The sequence below is a fragment of the Mus pahari genome, chromosome 1 (genome assembly GCF_900095145.1).
Source record: "Mus pahari chromosome 1, PAHARI_EIJ_v1.1, whole genome shotgun sequence".
Classification (NCBI taxonomy): Eukaryota; Metazoa; Chordata; class Mammalia; order Rodentia; family Muridae; genus Mus; species Mus pahari.
Genome location: NC_034590.1, coordinates 108,871,995 through 108,886,722, shown reverse-complemented (window position 1 = coordinate 108,886,722; position 14,728 = coordinate 108,871,995). Strand labels below are relative to the sequence as shown.

At 47.4% G+C, this 14,728-nt stretch overlaps 1 protein-coding gene across 1 annotated transcript in view; it reads right to left on the bottom strand.

Annotated features, from left to right (window-relative positions):
• The window catches only part of Inpp5a (inositol polyphosphate-5-phosphatase A), a 186,385-nt gene that overhangs the window by 58,118 nt on the left and 113,539 nt on the right, over nt 1-14,728 (bottom strand). The window contains exons 5-6 of the mRNA XM_021196094.2: nt 8,858-8,921; nt 3,562-3,665 (exon numbers count right to left, since the gene is read on the bottom strand). Coding sequence (XP_021051753.1) covers nt 3,562-3,665; nt 8,858-8,921 — 168 coding nt within the window. The remainder of the gene's footprint in view (nt 1-3,561; nt 3,666-8,857; nt 8,922-14,728) is intronic.

Here is a 14,728-nt window from a genome sequence, read left to right as displayed (position 1 = left end):
ACCACTGAGACCTCATTTCCGACACTGTGACAGAATGGCAAGATGTAGCTACAGGGCTACATTCCCACAGCTGACACTCCCAGTGTATAACCCTTGGTCTAGATTGGGACATATCCTAAGGGCCAGCAAGCCCTACTTAGCTACTTCAAAAGACAGTCCTCCTTCAGCATCCCATACGCCCTTCAGTGACCTGAAAGGAGGTCTACACTGCACATCAGGATATAACCAGTGTTTCCATCCCATAGACTATTGCTCCAACATCTCTTACCTCGAGCAGAATAAAATACTGACCCATTATTCAACAAGGTTTCTATGGGCTAGACAGAAGGATTTTGGATAAGCTAGGGTGCTAAACTGCTGTGAGTGGTGTTTAATTTCTTTAAAGAATGGAATTAAGAGGAAAAGAGCCCCAAACATCCTCAGACGGCCAGGAGCCCGGAGAAGGGAAGAGAACTGGGATCCATGTTCCTGCTCTTGGACCAACGTTCCATCTTTCTGACAACTTATTCCTTTTTATGGTCAAGTATAAACATGGGTAGTTGCTACATGGGGCTAGCCAACATATGTGCCCCACCCCTATCAGCAGACCATTGGGTGCCTTTCTAACAAGGAGACTCTTTAGTGGGGTCTCCCTGACTACCCTCTACATATGGCACACACAAATACATGTAAAGGAACTAACACATGCACATGTAAACAGATATGCACCTTCATATTTGTTGTATAGGGGAAATACTACTTACAGTTGTAAGTAGTAATTCTATTTACAGTTTTATTTGTTGTGAGGGAAAGGAAGGTCCACACAGACAGGCATAGGGGCAGGAGCCCAGCCCATAATAAAGGCCTTGGAAGGCCTAGAAGCACCTATGTACAAAGTTGTCACCTGGCCATTGCAGATGGGAGGTGGGGCTCAACTCAGACAGGTCACTTCTAGCATGCCATATTTCTTCCTAACCACCTTCTGAACCCTTTACTTACGAACTCTGAGCTGATAGGAATGGCATGAATCTCACATCCCTGGGTGGTAGTGCCCATGCCCTCACAGGGCTTCTCTCTCTTAAGAGGAGCCATGGCCACAGAAAGGCAACCCACACAGGCCAGGAAAGCAGCACAGCGCTCACCTCGTGCGGCCTCTGCTCAGTCCCCTGTTAATAGGGTTCCTTGAGCCAGCAGATGGATTGCGAATCCAGGCAGCTTCATCTACTGAGAGAGCATAAATCGCAACGGAGAAAAGAGAAGCTGTGGGAGGTTATCATCAAGCAGCCCCACTGAGGAAGGCCTGCTTGGAGCATTAGTGGAATTAATTCATCTTTCATGGGCACATGCAGCAGGGCCTGTGATCTATGGTAACAACCAATTTCTCACCACGGCCAAGAGGAAAAAAATGACTCGGTCCGATCGACTACACAAATCTGCTTTTTAAAAATGGCCTCACGTTATCTGGAGTGTTGCTCCCAGAGGCGTCATTTGAAATTCATACTGAGCCAGAAGCACCCATAAATCAGCAGAGAAAGTTTTGTTAGTTTTAGAAGCAGAGGGCCGTCATTATTTGGAATTGCATTATGCCTCCATCACAGTAATTACATTTAGATTATCCTTAAGTGATGGCAATAAAAGAAAGAGAGATCAGTCTTCAACTAATTCTCTCCCCTAAATGTGCTGGGTGCAATGACGGCCTGGCAGAAGGCATTAAGGGGCAAGCCCGGGCGGGGATACTGAGGCTGTGGACAGAGCTGTTGCTGGTGACTTCTGTACTGGAGCCCCAGGCCCTACCTTAATGGAACACAGCATGCTGAGAGGTTCTATGAATTAAGAAGCACCACAGAACTGACAGGGGACGTAGGGGTTTGTGGCTTTAAAGTGAGTTTTTGTTGATGTTAATTACTGTGGTGTCATGGCACAGATCATGACTTAAGGTTAAGTTCATGGAGTGCCAAGACACCCCCCAGTTGAGCACTCATGCTCCTCGAAGGCTCAGGAGCTCTGTCAGCCAGTTGATGGGGTTCCAGATCTGGAATTCATGGGTGATGCGAGAATAAGATAACAGGGAGGCTGCACGTGTTTGTGGGGGATGAAGGCTGACCCCTGGGTTCTTGTGGGGGCACCACACATCTGCTGCTATGGGTAGAGGTATGAAAGATGCAAAGTGCAACAATACCCACAGGAACTAAAACACAGAGCACAGTGCAGGGTTCATCATAGTACCAGGCACATTTGGGGCTTTTAGAGAGGGGACAGACACTGTCCTCAGGAGTGAATACAGTCAGTAAAGTCACATCTGAGACCAGGGAATGTATACAATCATTGCTTCACTCACATTCGATGGGGCCCACATGTCTGTCTCCTTGTCTCAGTATTGAGATAGTTTAAAGAAGTATTTAATGGGGGGTAAAGAGATGCATGGTGGGGAGCTGCCTCAAACACCGACTCACCGGGGAGTTGGCACATGCACCATGCTTGCCTATGCCCAACTCTCAGTGCACTCATCCTGCCCTGCAAGGAAACATCTCAAGCCAGAGCACAGGGCATATGCTCTACTGCCTCAGCCATGGAGAACCTTAGGAGGCACGAAGCAAAAGGGCCAAACAAACTGAGCCAGGGTAGACCTGAGCCAGAAGAGCAAAGAGGTTTGAACCATCCTTGGCCTGGGGACAATGGATGGGGAAGCCAAGCCATAAGCTGGTTAGAGGCAGCCATGATCCCTTCATTCAGGGCACAATTATAATACAAGTTACTGAAGTTGGGATCTTGCATTCAAACAAACAAACAAACAGACAAACAAACAGCCCTAGCTCTGAGCAAGTGAACTACCTACATAGAGCAGTTACCTATGAGAGGGAACCACAGAACAGTCCTTGGAACTGGCTGGACTGCCCCAAACACCACAGCAAAGGTGGGACACATGTGGACTGCCTGTAGCCATCAGGGACCAATTCTTGTTCTTCCTACTTCCAGCCAGGGCATCTGACACCTACTGTACCTCAACACACGGGTCAGGGCAAAATGGCCAAATGAAGCCTGATGGAAGCTACTCAAGTGAGTAGAGTTAAAAACGTAGCTTTTGGCTTTTGAATTTCCAAACTCTTATTAAGCAGGTACAACTGCTAGAATGATGTAGCATTAAGCCACCCGTTCTGTTAGCTGCTGTGTCTTCACTGGCTGGGACTTGGCTCTCACTCCAGCAACCCCATGAAGGTGAAAGCCTATGATGAACAGTACCTGCACATCACAGCACATAAGAAACAGCACATCAAGGCACACAGTGACTCCGAGCCACTGTGTCAGCCCAAGAGAACGAAGACATTTCCTTCCCTTTGGAGAATGGCTCTTCTGTCTCGAAGTGACATTTTTAGCATAGTGACAACAGAACTTGAGCTCTTACGTGCTCGGTGCCCTTATTCGGGATAGTTCAGATCACCACGAACTCCAAGGAAAGAGCCCTGCAGTGTGACAGCTAACTGTAACTGCTGAGAGTGGAAGGACAGTCCAAACCTACACGGCCTCTGACTCACTCATTCTGATAATCAGTGTGCTGCTGAGGAGACACGAGTCCTCACACACCTCAGGAAAGTAGTCCTGCGGGAACTTCTCCTTCTCCAGCATGGGTGTGCTTTCCAAAGTGTCCGAATAGATCTCCTTGCCAGTGACTTTTTTATACTTCTTAGCTGGAAAAGACAGACAGAAGGGCGTGAATTAACACCATCAGTGCACCCTAACATCTAGCCTCATGCTACTGGGTGATGCCAAGCCTACCACAGCAGCCCCTGGGTCACACAGTGCCTCCAAGCAGGCAAGAGGCCAACTGCTGCTCCAGAGGTGCCTGTGGCTCATAAATTCTTGTTCCATGACCTGGAACCTGACACTCTACTTCATTATCCCCTAAGAGCTCCCAGCCTGCAGATTTACAGGGGCTAATTGGCACCCTCTTTGAAAGCCGTGAATATATTTAAGAGGGCTGTGGAATTACCATTCACTCAGACCTTCACATGAATTTATTTAATAACATTGATTTCCTCTTCACACACAAAAAACATCACTCATATCCCAAGGAACAGTATTCACACGAGATATAGACAGAGACTCAGGGCAGGCATCCTTCAGACCTGCCCTGCTAGCTGCTACCCTACCCCTCCTTACTGACAGAACTGTGGCAGGTCCTAGTCTGAGTCCTTCAACAGGCAGGACTGAGGGAGGTCCTTGCTAGGGACAAGTGTCCCACATCCTCAGTGATACCTGAGAAGCATGAGAATGTATTTCTCAGAGCCTTCACTGGCCGGACAAGAGAAGTGCTGGCCCGCAAGGTGCCAGAAGGTTCAGATAACATTTGGCCTCCAAGGTCAGGTCATAGCCTAGACAGTCTTGTTCCCTATGTTACCAGCCCAAGCACCCCAAGATTTCAAGCTAAAAAAGAAGCTCTTGGGTTGTGAAACAGGTTCTCAGACACTAGTCTTGGCCTGGCGGCTGCCCAGACATTAACATGTCCTTAAATTCTAGGAGCAGCAGGACTTTCATTGTCTGGAGTGCTGTCCATACTATCAAGAAGAGTGGGACCACAAGAGCTGGCTGAGAGATGTTGTTCCAGACATAAATAGGTAGACGTTTAACCCAGGCAAAAACAAAGCTTCAATTCTAAGGAAATAGCTAGGGCCAGGGGTTCCCACTCAGGTCTGTGATCTTGGGTGGGTTGTGCTGACGGTGCATGATTAATAGAACAGGAATCTGAAAGCCCATAGGAGCTGTCCTAGGTCAACTCTGAGCTGACTGCATCATGGGCCTCCTACTCTATTCCCCAGATTCCTGCAGATACTAGACAAAGGACATGAGCATGCTGGGCTTTGAAGCTACCACCACCACCTTCACTGCAAAGAACAGTGGTGTCTCCCTCACTTGGAGAGAAAAGGCCATAGCAGAGCAAGAACACAGCACCTGGGGTGGATAGGCAGTGTCTCCCTCACTCAGAAGGAATCCAGCAGCTGTCATATTGCCTGAGGATGAGGAAGAAACTGGGGTGGGAAGGCACATCTTTAAAAGGTCATTTCAGAGCCAATAAAGACTACACATGTGCCCTTCCCATATGTGAATATGTGCTTGATCCCACATGTGCATTTGTGCACATCAGCATAGACCGTGATACCCACTGAAGTCCAGTGTACTTCATTCAGGCTTTGCTTTTGTGCTGCTGTGTTACGGGTTTTGGTAAATGCAGACAAATGTCATGTACCCACTGCTACAGAATCACATGCACCAGTTTTTCTGTACAAAGGTCCTCTGCACCCTCACAGAGCACTTCACTCCATCTAGCCATGCTCTCTGTCTCTAGAGTTCTGCCATTACCAGATAGTCACAGCTGGACTCCTGCAGTGCAAAGTTCCTACACCAGCATGGTTCACCTGCTTACTTCTCTTGGTGGCTGACCAGCATTCCTCTATAATGACACACCATTCATTTTTCTAGTTTCTCATTGACTCTGATGCATGCTGGAGGGCTTTGTAGCCGATTCTCTTGTCCAGTGGAGGATAGAGATTCCTAGTTTGCTGCGAGTAGTTGCTGAATCCTGCCATATGCTTTTTCTGTTTCTATTGACCCAGTCATGACGTTTTCTGTCTTTAACAGATGGTGTCAGCAATTTTATTGGCCAATGTAAACCCCAATCATTGTGTATACCTCTTCTTACACATTGCTATTGTCTTCCTAAGACCGTCTACATTTTATTTTCATGAAGTAGTATGCCATTCTCCCTTTTTCAAATGCCTTGGTCTGGTTTTGGGATTCAAGCAGTGTTGGCCTTCCAGGGCAGGTCCAGGTACTACTTGGCTTGGACCTGGGAACTTTGTAGAGAAGACTGTAGTTTCCCTCAGTAGATTCACCAGTAAGCCCTCCCAGGCCTGGCAGGCTTTTTCAGAAGGTTTACCACTGACTTAACTTCATTCATAGTTGTAGGTATTTTCAGCTGCAAAGCCCTTGTACAAATATTCAGACTGTGATACCCCTACAGCTGTTCCACCATATTACTAAACTTATAAGCACAGCTTATAGGCACAGGCTTGTTATAACATTCTGATATTACCATGTTATCAGTAGTGGTCCCTTACTCACTTCTCAGTGGTCTCTTACTCATTTCTGTTATCAATACTCTGTGTCTTTCTTTTTGGTTCTTGGTTCATAAGGCTAACAGTTGATCACTTTAACAGATCTTCTCTAAGAACCAATTCTCTCTGATTTCCTGTATTTGCCTCCAAATTTTACTTTTTTCCCCACTTATGGTGAATTTTGTTTCCTACTTTCCTGCACCTCAGTCCTGGGTGCACTGACCACACTTGTTTTTAATTCCCAGTACAATTGCTCCAGATCTCTGTCATATTTGAGTCTGTGTCAGAGACTTGGTTCGTCTCGTTAGCCTGATTTTTATGATTTTAGCATGTTGCTGAAGACAGAACATGAGCCACTGGATCAAAGAAGCAGACAGATTTGTGGGGCTGAGGCCATGTGCCCTATGGCTATAGTGTCAGACACTCAATCTCCCATCCCCCTGCTATCCTCTGCTGCTTGAGGATTTCCAGGGAGGCATCTTCTCACAGAGACAGAACAGCACTGATCTTCGACTAAGTCTTCACCAGGCTGTGGTGATTCCACTTTTCAGCAGCCCCCACTTCATACAAGGCAAGAGGGCTAGAAGTTGGAGTTGAGTGTCACTTTCTTGGCCAGATGGGTTCTGATGATAGCCCAGTTAGCTAGGGACTTGTTTTCCTTGCAGGCAGGCCCTGTGAAGGGGACGGGAGCACCCGGCCTTGACTATGAGATCTCTCTGGGGCTCTTAGAATTAAAATTCAAACACATGGGAATGAGGCTGCTTCCTCTCCAAGCTCATCCACATCAGCCCTCAGGACCCCAGTTGACTCCTGCTATACATGCATGCCCACCAGCTGCAGTTCCAGAGCATGCCTGCTCCTGGTGAGCATGCCCCTGCACATACATGTCTGCTGGGGGATGGGTTTGCCCTGTGTCCTTATTTCCTGTTAGATCCAAAACCAGCAGCTCTGCTTGCATCTTTGAGAATGGACACCGAGCCTTCCAAACATTGTCTACTGGACCAGAAAGTAGAAGTCCCCTCTATCCTCTGCTGCTCTTTCAGGGACTCCTTAAATTCTGACTAGGTTCTCACTTTTCCAAATTGTGTTACTAACTCTTAGTTTTATTCAGGATGTTTACAAAGTCTAGACTTCTTGCAATAGCTCACATCAAGCCAGGACTGTAAGTACTGTGTGCCTACCTTACCCTGAGATGACCCTGTAGGCTCCATGAGTGCCAGCTGCCACCAGGCCGGACCACTATATTTGCTGAGTCAAGCCTTACCCTGGATAGAAGCGTGCTTAGCACATGCCCACACTGGTTCTGCTTTTGCCCCTACTGGCAACAAGAGTCTCCTGGGTAAAGTCTGACAGAGTGAACTGTGTGTTAGCAAAGCACAATATGACTGACTTCATTTAGTAGTTAAATACATATGCAAATGGTTTCTATGGATTCAGAATCTCTTGGGTTTGATGTTCTTTTGTTTCCCCACTGAGACAGGGATTCTTTGTGTAGCCCTGGCTGTTCTGAAACCACCTTGTAGACCAGGCTGGCCTCGAACACAGAGACTGGGTACTGTGTCTTACCCTAGATTTGAAGGGAATAGTCCACATCTAAACGTCACTGCTGGGGACATGCACTGGTACCTCATGTCCATAGAGTCATGGGAAAGCAGCCTTGGTCACCTCCTCCTGGCCACATGCTTGGTGAGAAAGACAAATGCTATACTGAGAAGCACCTGCAGAAGGGACAACCACTCTGCTGGCAAGAATCCTGCTCAGTACAAGGTAGGACAGAGTGCTAGAGCCATGTAGGGAAGACAGTTCCCCGTCTTCTAGGGGAAGCTTTCTGGGTAAATACCAACAGTGAATCTGAAGCAGCCGATGGCAGTGGTCATTCCACTGGTTACAAATACATGATAAGAAGTAACTTTAAAAAGCAATATTTTGGCTTGGGGTTTGAAAGTACAATACATCACAGTAGAAAGCCTTGGCAGGAGTGGCATCAGGGGTGGCTTGAGGCTTTGATGGCAAAACTGCTCACACCTAGAGATCAGGAAGCAGAATTGGGATAAACCCCAATGCTATGCCCCAGTGACCCACTACCCTCCAGCTAGGCTCTACAACTACCTACCCCAAACTGAGTCACCAGCTAGGAACCAAGCGCTTAAATGAATGAGAACATTTTGTAGACTAGCTACCCTCACAATTGTCATGAACTCAGTGTGTTTCCCAAGCGGCATGATCTGGTCCCAGTCCAGCACGGAGTCCAAGAAGGTTCACTTAGAAGCAATAACATGAAATAGGTAAATGGGGCCCTGGGGAAATCCCTTCCATTGAGGTAACATGTATCCCGAAAGACTCCACAGAGATGACCTGTGGAAAGAGCAACATTAGCAGTGATGCTCATTCAAACAGTACAGGGCCAGCACCACTTACTAAATGACAGCCAGAAATTTCCACAAGTATGTCTACCTCTGTTTCTAAAACATGCAATCCTCCTACACCATTCATTTTCTCACATTTCAAAGGGCCACTAGGTCCTTTGAGTACTCTAAGGAAGCTGGAGCCCACTGAGATGGGCAGGAAAGAGCAGGGGCTTTGGCCTGTGACCCAGGACAGGCAGGGCAAGCCAGCAGCACCTCTCCTCAGGGAGGCCAGGGTACCAGGTTTTCAAGATGTGCAAGTGGCATCAAACCCAGACCATACAGGCCTAATCATGACAACAGAGCTAGAGGGACCCAGGTGGGCTGTAAAAACAGATCGTGGCAGCCGGCATAGAGTCTTACCTTTAAAGTCAAACTGGTAGATGTTTTTTAAGGATTCGTGGAGAAAATAAAAGCTTCCTAGTGCCTGTAGGAGGAAAGACAAACACAGAGTCAGGGCAGTATGGGCTGTCTACTATGTGAGGCGCCCAGCCACAAAAGAAGCTTCTGCAAGGAGACAAACTGTCACTCAGTCTCAGCACTGAGGCAGAAGTGGCTTCAGGCAGGCCAGCACCTACCAGCACCCAGCACAGTGTAGAGGTGAACTAGTCAGCTCCGGGCAGTACTATCCAACCACCAAGCAGACAGCTTCTGAGTCTCCTCACAGGGCTGCTGTCCCAAGCTGCACCATTCCAGGCTGCATACATTTTCACGGTATCCTAGGAGATCAAGGCTCATCTCCCCAGGCTTCATTCATCTGATCCCACAGCTTAACACCCATTACCATCTATGCTATGACCACAGCACAGGCACAGATGGGATTTACTATTATGAGAAACGGAGTACAAAAAGAAATGGCTTCAATAATATGAACCAAAGTATGTATAGAAGTTGGTCAATTCCCACCACAAATGTCCCCACAGGAACAATCTAGTCCATTGACTCAGTGTCCACATAAAGATGGATCTGGTCCCTACCTCAATGTCTACACAGAGCTGGTCTGACCGCAACTCAGTGTTCACACAGGAACAGTCTGCTTCCCCCTGGCTAGAGTGTCCATAAAGTCTAAGGTCTGTCCCCCAGCTCAGGGTCTACAAGGAACAGATCTGGTGGCCCAGCCCAATGCCCACACAAGGATGGGTTCGGTCGTTCTTCCTTGACATCCACATAGGAACAGCCTGGTCTACACATGCCACTGGACCCCAAAGACAGCAAAGTAGGAGGCCAAGGCCATGTCTGCTAGCAGCACAGATGGCTTTTTTGGCCTTTCAAAGGTAAAGCTCAAATTCTTTTGTAATACTACTTGGTGTAGACTTTTGCGCCTGGCTACCACACTCAACAAAACCTTGATTACCAATGCAGGAAACTCCACTTAAGCCTTGTATTTGAGCTGCCTGGTGTATGGGTTTGCTCATATGACATCCTCATGAAACTGGACCCCATGTGGTGTATGAGTATGTGGAATTCTACCTGCTTCCTGAAATCATACTGGCCTCAAGAGTGGGGTGGGGCAAGGCTTCATCCCACTCTTTCTTTATGGCATCTTCTGTCTTCCTCAATCCCCAGAGACCTATTGATCATCCTCCAGCCCTCTGCTTTCCCTCACAGCTCACTCCATGCTTTCAACCCCAGGATCTGGGGTCCCCTGAAGTCTGGGGGTTCTTCCCTTTCCTCTTTCTGTCTACCTTCATCCTGCCAGACACCCCTTCACAAGGTGCTGTGCTCATCACACTGACCCTTGACTCCAGAAGTTTCCAGGGCTCTCCTGGTTCACATCCTCTGTCCCCATTTGTACTGTGGCAGGAAGATGCCTCTGCTCTGTGGATGGTCCAGCCAGACCCACTGAGTTACATGTTCCTCTGCTCAGACATGCGTAAATAAGGCACCTTCACAGCAGACAAACCTGGAAGGAGCCAGCCTTCAGTTAACCTTCTTGAGGTTGCATCAGTAGAAAAGACCATGGTTCAAATAGATGCAGGGACTGAGCCTCCTCTATGGCCAGAAGAGAACATTGGAGGGCTGAGTTCAGCATGAACCTAAGACCTGCTCCAGGCCCATATGATACACAGCCCTGTGTAGGATGCCTCTCTATCTGCCCCAGGTGAAGAAAGATGAGAGAGTGTAATGAAGACCACTTTAAACACTAAGCCTTGCCTCCTACATGAGAAGGCTGGCATGATATTGTGAGTTTATGATAAAATAGAAATAAACTGCAATGAATACATCAAAACTGCAGTTCTTAGAATCAGAAACTCCACTATTAGCTCTAGTAAATATACAAAGCTAAAGTTCAAACCAACTTTCCAGGGTTCTCGCCACTGTATCAATACATCCAGGACTCCATCCATCACAGGACACAGGGTCTGTGTGGTGGTGTACTGTGGGCTGCCACCAGAAGGCCCCCGAACATAGAGCATGTTGATAGTATGTCTTTCACATTGTGGAGTATTGACTCCTTGCATCTTCTGCTATAAACAATTAAAACACACTTTACATATTTATAAACCTGTCACCAGTGCTTATTAATTTTCTGCTAATGAGCAGCAGCAGCCACCCTCTACTGTGTTTCTGCCACTGCTCTAAGTGTTGGCCGAGAGCCCTGCTATCCCTGAAGGCCAGGGCGGCAAACTCAGAACTCCCAACACGTTCAGTGTCGTGATGCTAAGGTTGGCCTAGAGTCCAGACTCCCAGCCAAGTGGGTGCATGACAGGGAATGTACACAGGAGATCTAGTTAGTCAAATGGACCTGCTTGCCAGCCACCATCAGCCACACTGGCAGTGTTGTCAAATACACTTTAATTTCAATGGAAGTATAGCCATCTACAGACACACAACCTCAGGGGGAGTGCAGCCAACCAGATACACTCTAGCCTTAGGAGGAGTATAGCAATTCACAGACACAATCTAGACTCGGAGAGTGCAGCCAACCACAGATCTCCATTTGTGGAATGTAACAAAGGTATGCCCAGCTTGCATACACAGGAGAGTCAGAACAACAGTGGCCAACTACTGTTTGCAAGTTCAACGCAGAGAGAAGAAGCAATGTGCTTTGCTGTACTCCTGCTATGGCCACCTACAAGCCTGGGAGTCTCATGGTCTAGAGCAGGAGCCCACACAGAAGAGACATTAAACTATTAATTAGAAACACCTCTATCACTGTGTATTCTCAAACAAATGTGACAAATTGGTTTGAGCAATCTATCATTTCTGTTGAGATATCAGCAGCAAAGAACACACTACTAACCTAGGCTCCTGTGTGCGGCTCACTCTTCCAGGAAATAGCTTAGTCCTAAACTCAAGTCATATGGATCCATCAACAGAGATACTCAGTGCCATTTGCCTCGCAAATCCTATGAATGAGGAGACCACACAAGCATCTCCTACATGTGATCCTAAGGTGGGAACAGCCTGCTTTACCTGTGGCCAGATGCCCTGTAACAATGATGGGCAGCTTCCACAGCCCTGTGGGCACAGTACTGAAAGCACCCAGCATGCCTGTGAGCACTGCTGGGATGGATGAGCATTGGACCATGAGGCCATAGCAGAAAGACCAGGGTCTTCTCCGCATAGGCCAACTGTGTTCATTAAAGGCAATACAGAATTGGGTAAGCAGTGCCTCACTTAAGACTGTACCATACTGTTTCTATGGATAAAGTGTCTCCAGCTCCACATTTTTACTTTTTTAAATAAAATCAATCTATGAGCAGAAAAAAAGCTTTGTACGATACAACAATAAGTAATCTTTAGGGCTACAACCAGAGATCTTAGGTATTCCAGATTAGAACTGACAGAATAATAGACCCTGAGTAGGTTCAACCACCCATACCTCACCCACTCTTCCCTAGGAGTAGACTAAACACATATACCTCCCCTACACCTGGCAGATGCCTCATCACAGGGAGAGGAGGTAGCCTCACTCCACTGTGCAGCCATTAGGGGTACACAATCTCTCAGGATCAACCCCCCAATAGAGGTTCCTGTATGAATATGCCTGTCTTGCATTCTGGGCATAACCCAACTTGATCTTAGCATGTTTTCCTATCCTGTGGAATACTGCTTGCTAATACTGTGTTTAGTATTTTTGCTTAAAAAATAAAAACAACAACAACAACAACAACAAACCAAAGTTTGCTTCCAAATGTGTTTCTGTTTTCACCTCCAAAATATCACTCTGTTCTAACTCTTCAATGGTGCTCAAATTGCAAATCAGACAGGCATTTCCCTCAGCAATGCAGACACAGGCCTGTCGCCCTTCCTGCTTCTCTTCCTTTTTAAAGACGGGGTCTTATGGTCCAGGCTTGTCTCCTGCATCAGCCTCCTTACTGATGGGACAATAGGTTTGCACTTTTATTGCTGAGTTCTAAGGTATCACACTCTCTTCTCAGGAGTTTCCTCCTCCTCCTTCTCCTCCTCCTCTTCCTCATTTCTGTCTTTCTCTTCCTCCTTCTAGGGTGGCCTTCACTCCATCTTTGGTTGATAAGGTCATATGCAATGCACTGGTCCTTTCTAAAAGATCCCCTGGTGGTTGCACAATCCCCCTTTGGTCTCCCAGAACCGGAATCTCTCTAATTCTGGATGTAGCTATCCCTCCTCTCCTCTTGCTGCCCTGGAAAGTATGGTCTTCCCTAACTCCTCCAGCATCCCCACTTTGCCACTTGTCTCGTCAACATCTATCTCTACTTCATCTACAAATCAGATGGACCATAGACCCACTGTCTATCTCTAATTTCCTTTTTCTGCCAATGCTAAGCCATCAGCTCCAAATGGGTTTGCCCCTGTAGGTTCCTCTGCAGCCAGGAGTCCGCCAGCCTCCTCTAAGTACATACCCTCTGCCCTGTGTGCTCACACAAATCAGCATGCCTGTCACTCACGGGGCTCCAGCACTGCTGGTCAGGAAGCATGGGCTAGTCAAGGTCTCTGCCACTGGGGTCATGACATGCCTTGTTTCTCCTCTTCCAGGTGATTCTCACAGGAGCCTCTGCTTTCCACGTCGCCATGGAAACACTATCTCCTCCAAGCAGCATAGCACAGCACCCCACTATTCCTTCGAAATGCTGCATACCCCACTGTCTGCCTATCTTCGGACTATCTCCTTATAGAGGGAGGCTCATTGAGGGCAGGGATGTGATTAGTGCCTGGAGGAAGTCCATCAGCACAGTGCCCTTGGGGTCCCGCTGGCTGAATAGCCTTGCCTGGTATACTCAACTGTCTACTGAAGTCTCAAAGATGACCTAAAGCACAGCTTCTGAAGAGCTGAGTGTATTCACAAAAAGTACTTTTTTGACCATACCCCAAAGGTAAGCCCTGAGTGTACTGGCTTTAAAACAATTTAACAGATTGAGTAATAAATCAGGGCAAAGTTATTTTAACATTCATTAGATTATAAACAATAATAAATGAAACAAAGCTTTCGTTTCAATCAATGTAGAGCTTTATCGATCCTTCCTTGTATAATAAACTCACGAGCAGCCAATCTAATTGGATGAGACAGCATTACTGCCTGTCTCCCTAGCATACTTCGCGGGGACACGTGGGAAAGGCAGCATTTAGCATGTCGCTGTCACAGGGTGTCCTCCTTTGTAACCTACACAAACTGAGAGCTGAAACATTCGGGCTTCTAGGGCTGGACAGGAGATAACGGCAGAAAGCCGCTCCCCCATCCCACCCCTGACCCCCAGCACCAAGCCCCATCCAGGCTGGCCACTGGCCCGAGCGATGCACACATAATTTCATTCCATCTCCCATCCAACAGCCGGCATTAGAAGTTAATTAAATTGGTTGTCCACTGTATTCATCCACTTACAAAGTTAATGATATTCTGTCCCTGAATTAAGGAGCATTTTATAAAGCATGCACCATGGGAGCTGGCATGTTGTACATGGGGTGCTGAACCCTGTCACAGCTCCTGGTTGTTGCATCTCCAATTAGGCAGCCTGGGAAGGGCAGGGCCCTGTCTGCCAGGGCAAAGCACAAGTCATCCTGACAGTGAGGGTAAACACTACACACAACAGCCACTTAATATCTCATGTTGGACTACAATAATTTCCACCAGATTAGTAGGCCTGTTAACATTTCACATTACCATAGTGTAGAGCAGTCAAAACAGCACAAGACAGTCTTGAAGGCGGGCTGTAGGAGGGGCACATACCCTGAGGGTGTGGACAATGATGGGCAGGGTAAGTAAGCCTAAGGATGAGACACCTGGGCTGTGTGTGTGTGTGTGTGTGTGTGTGT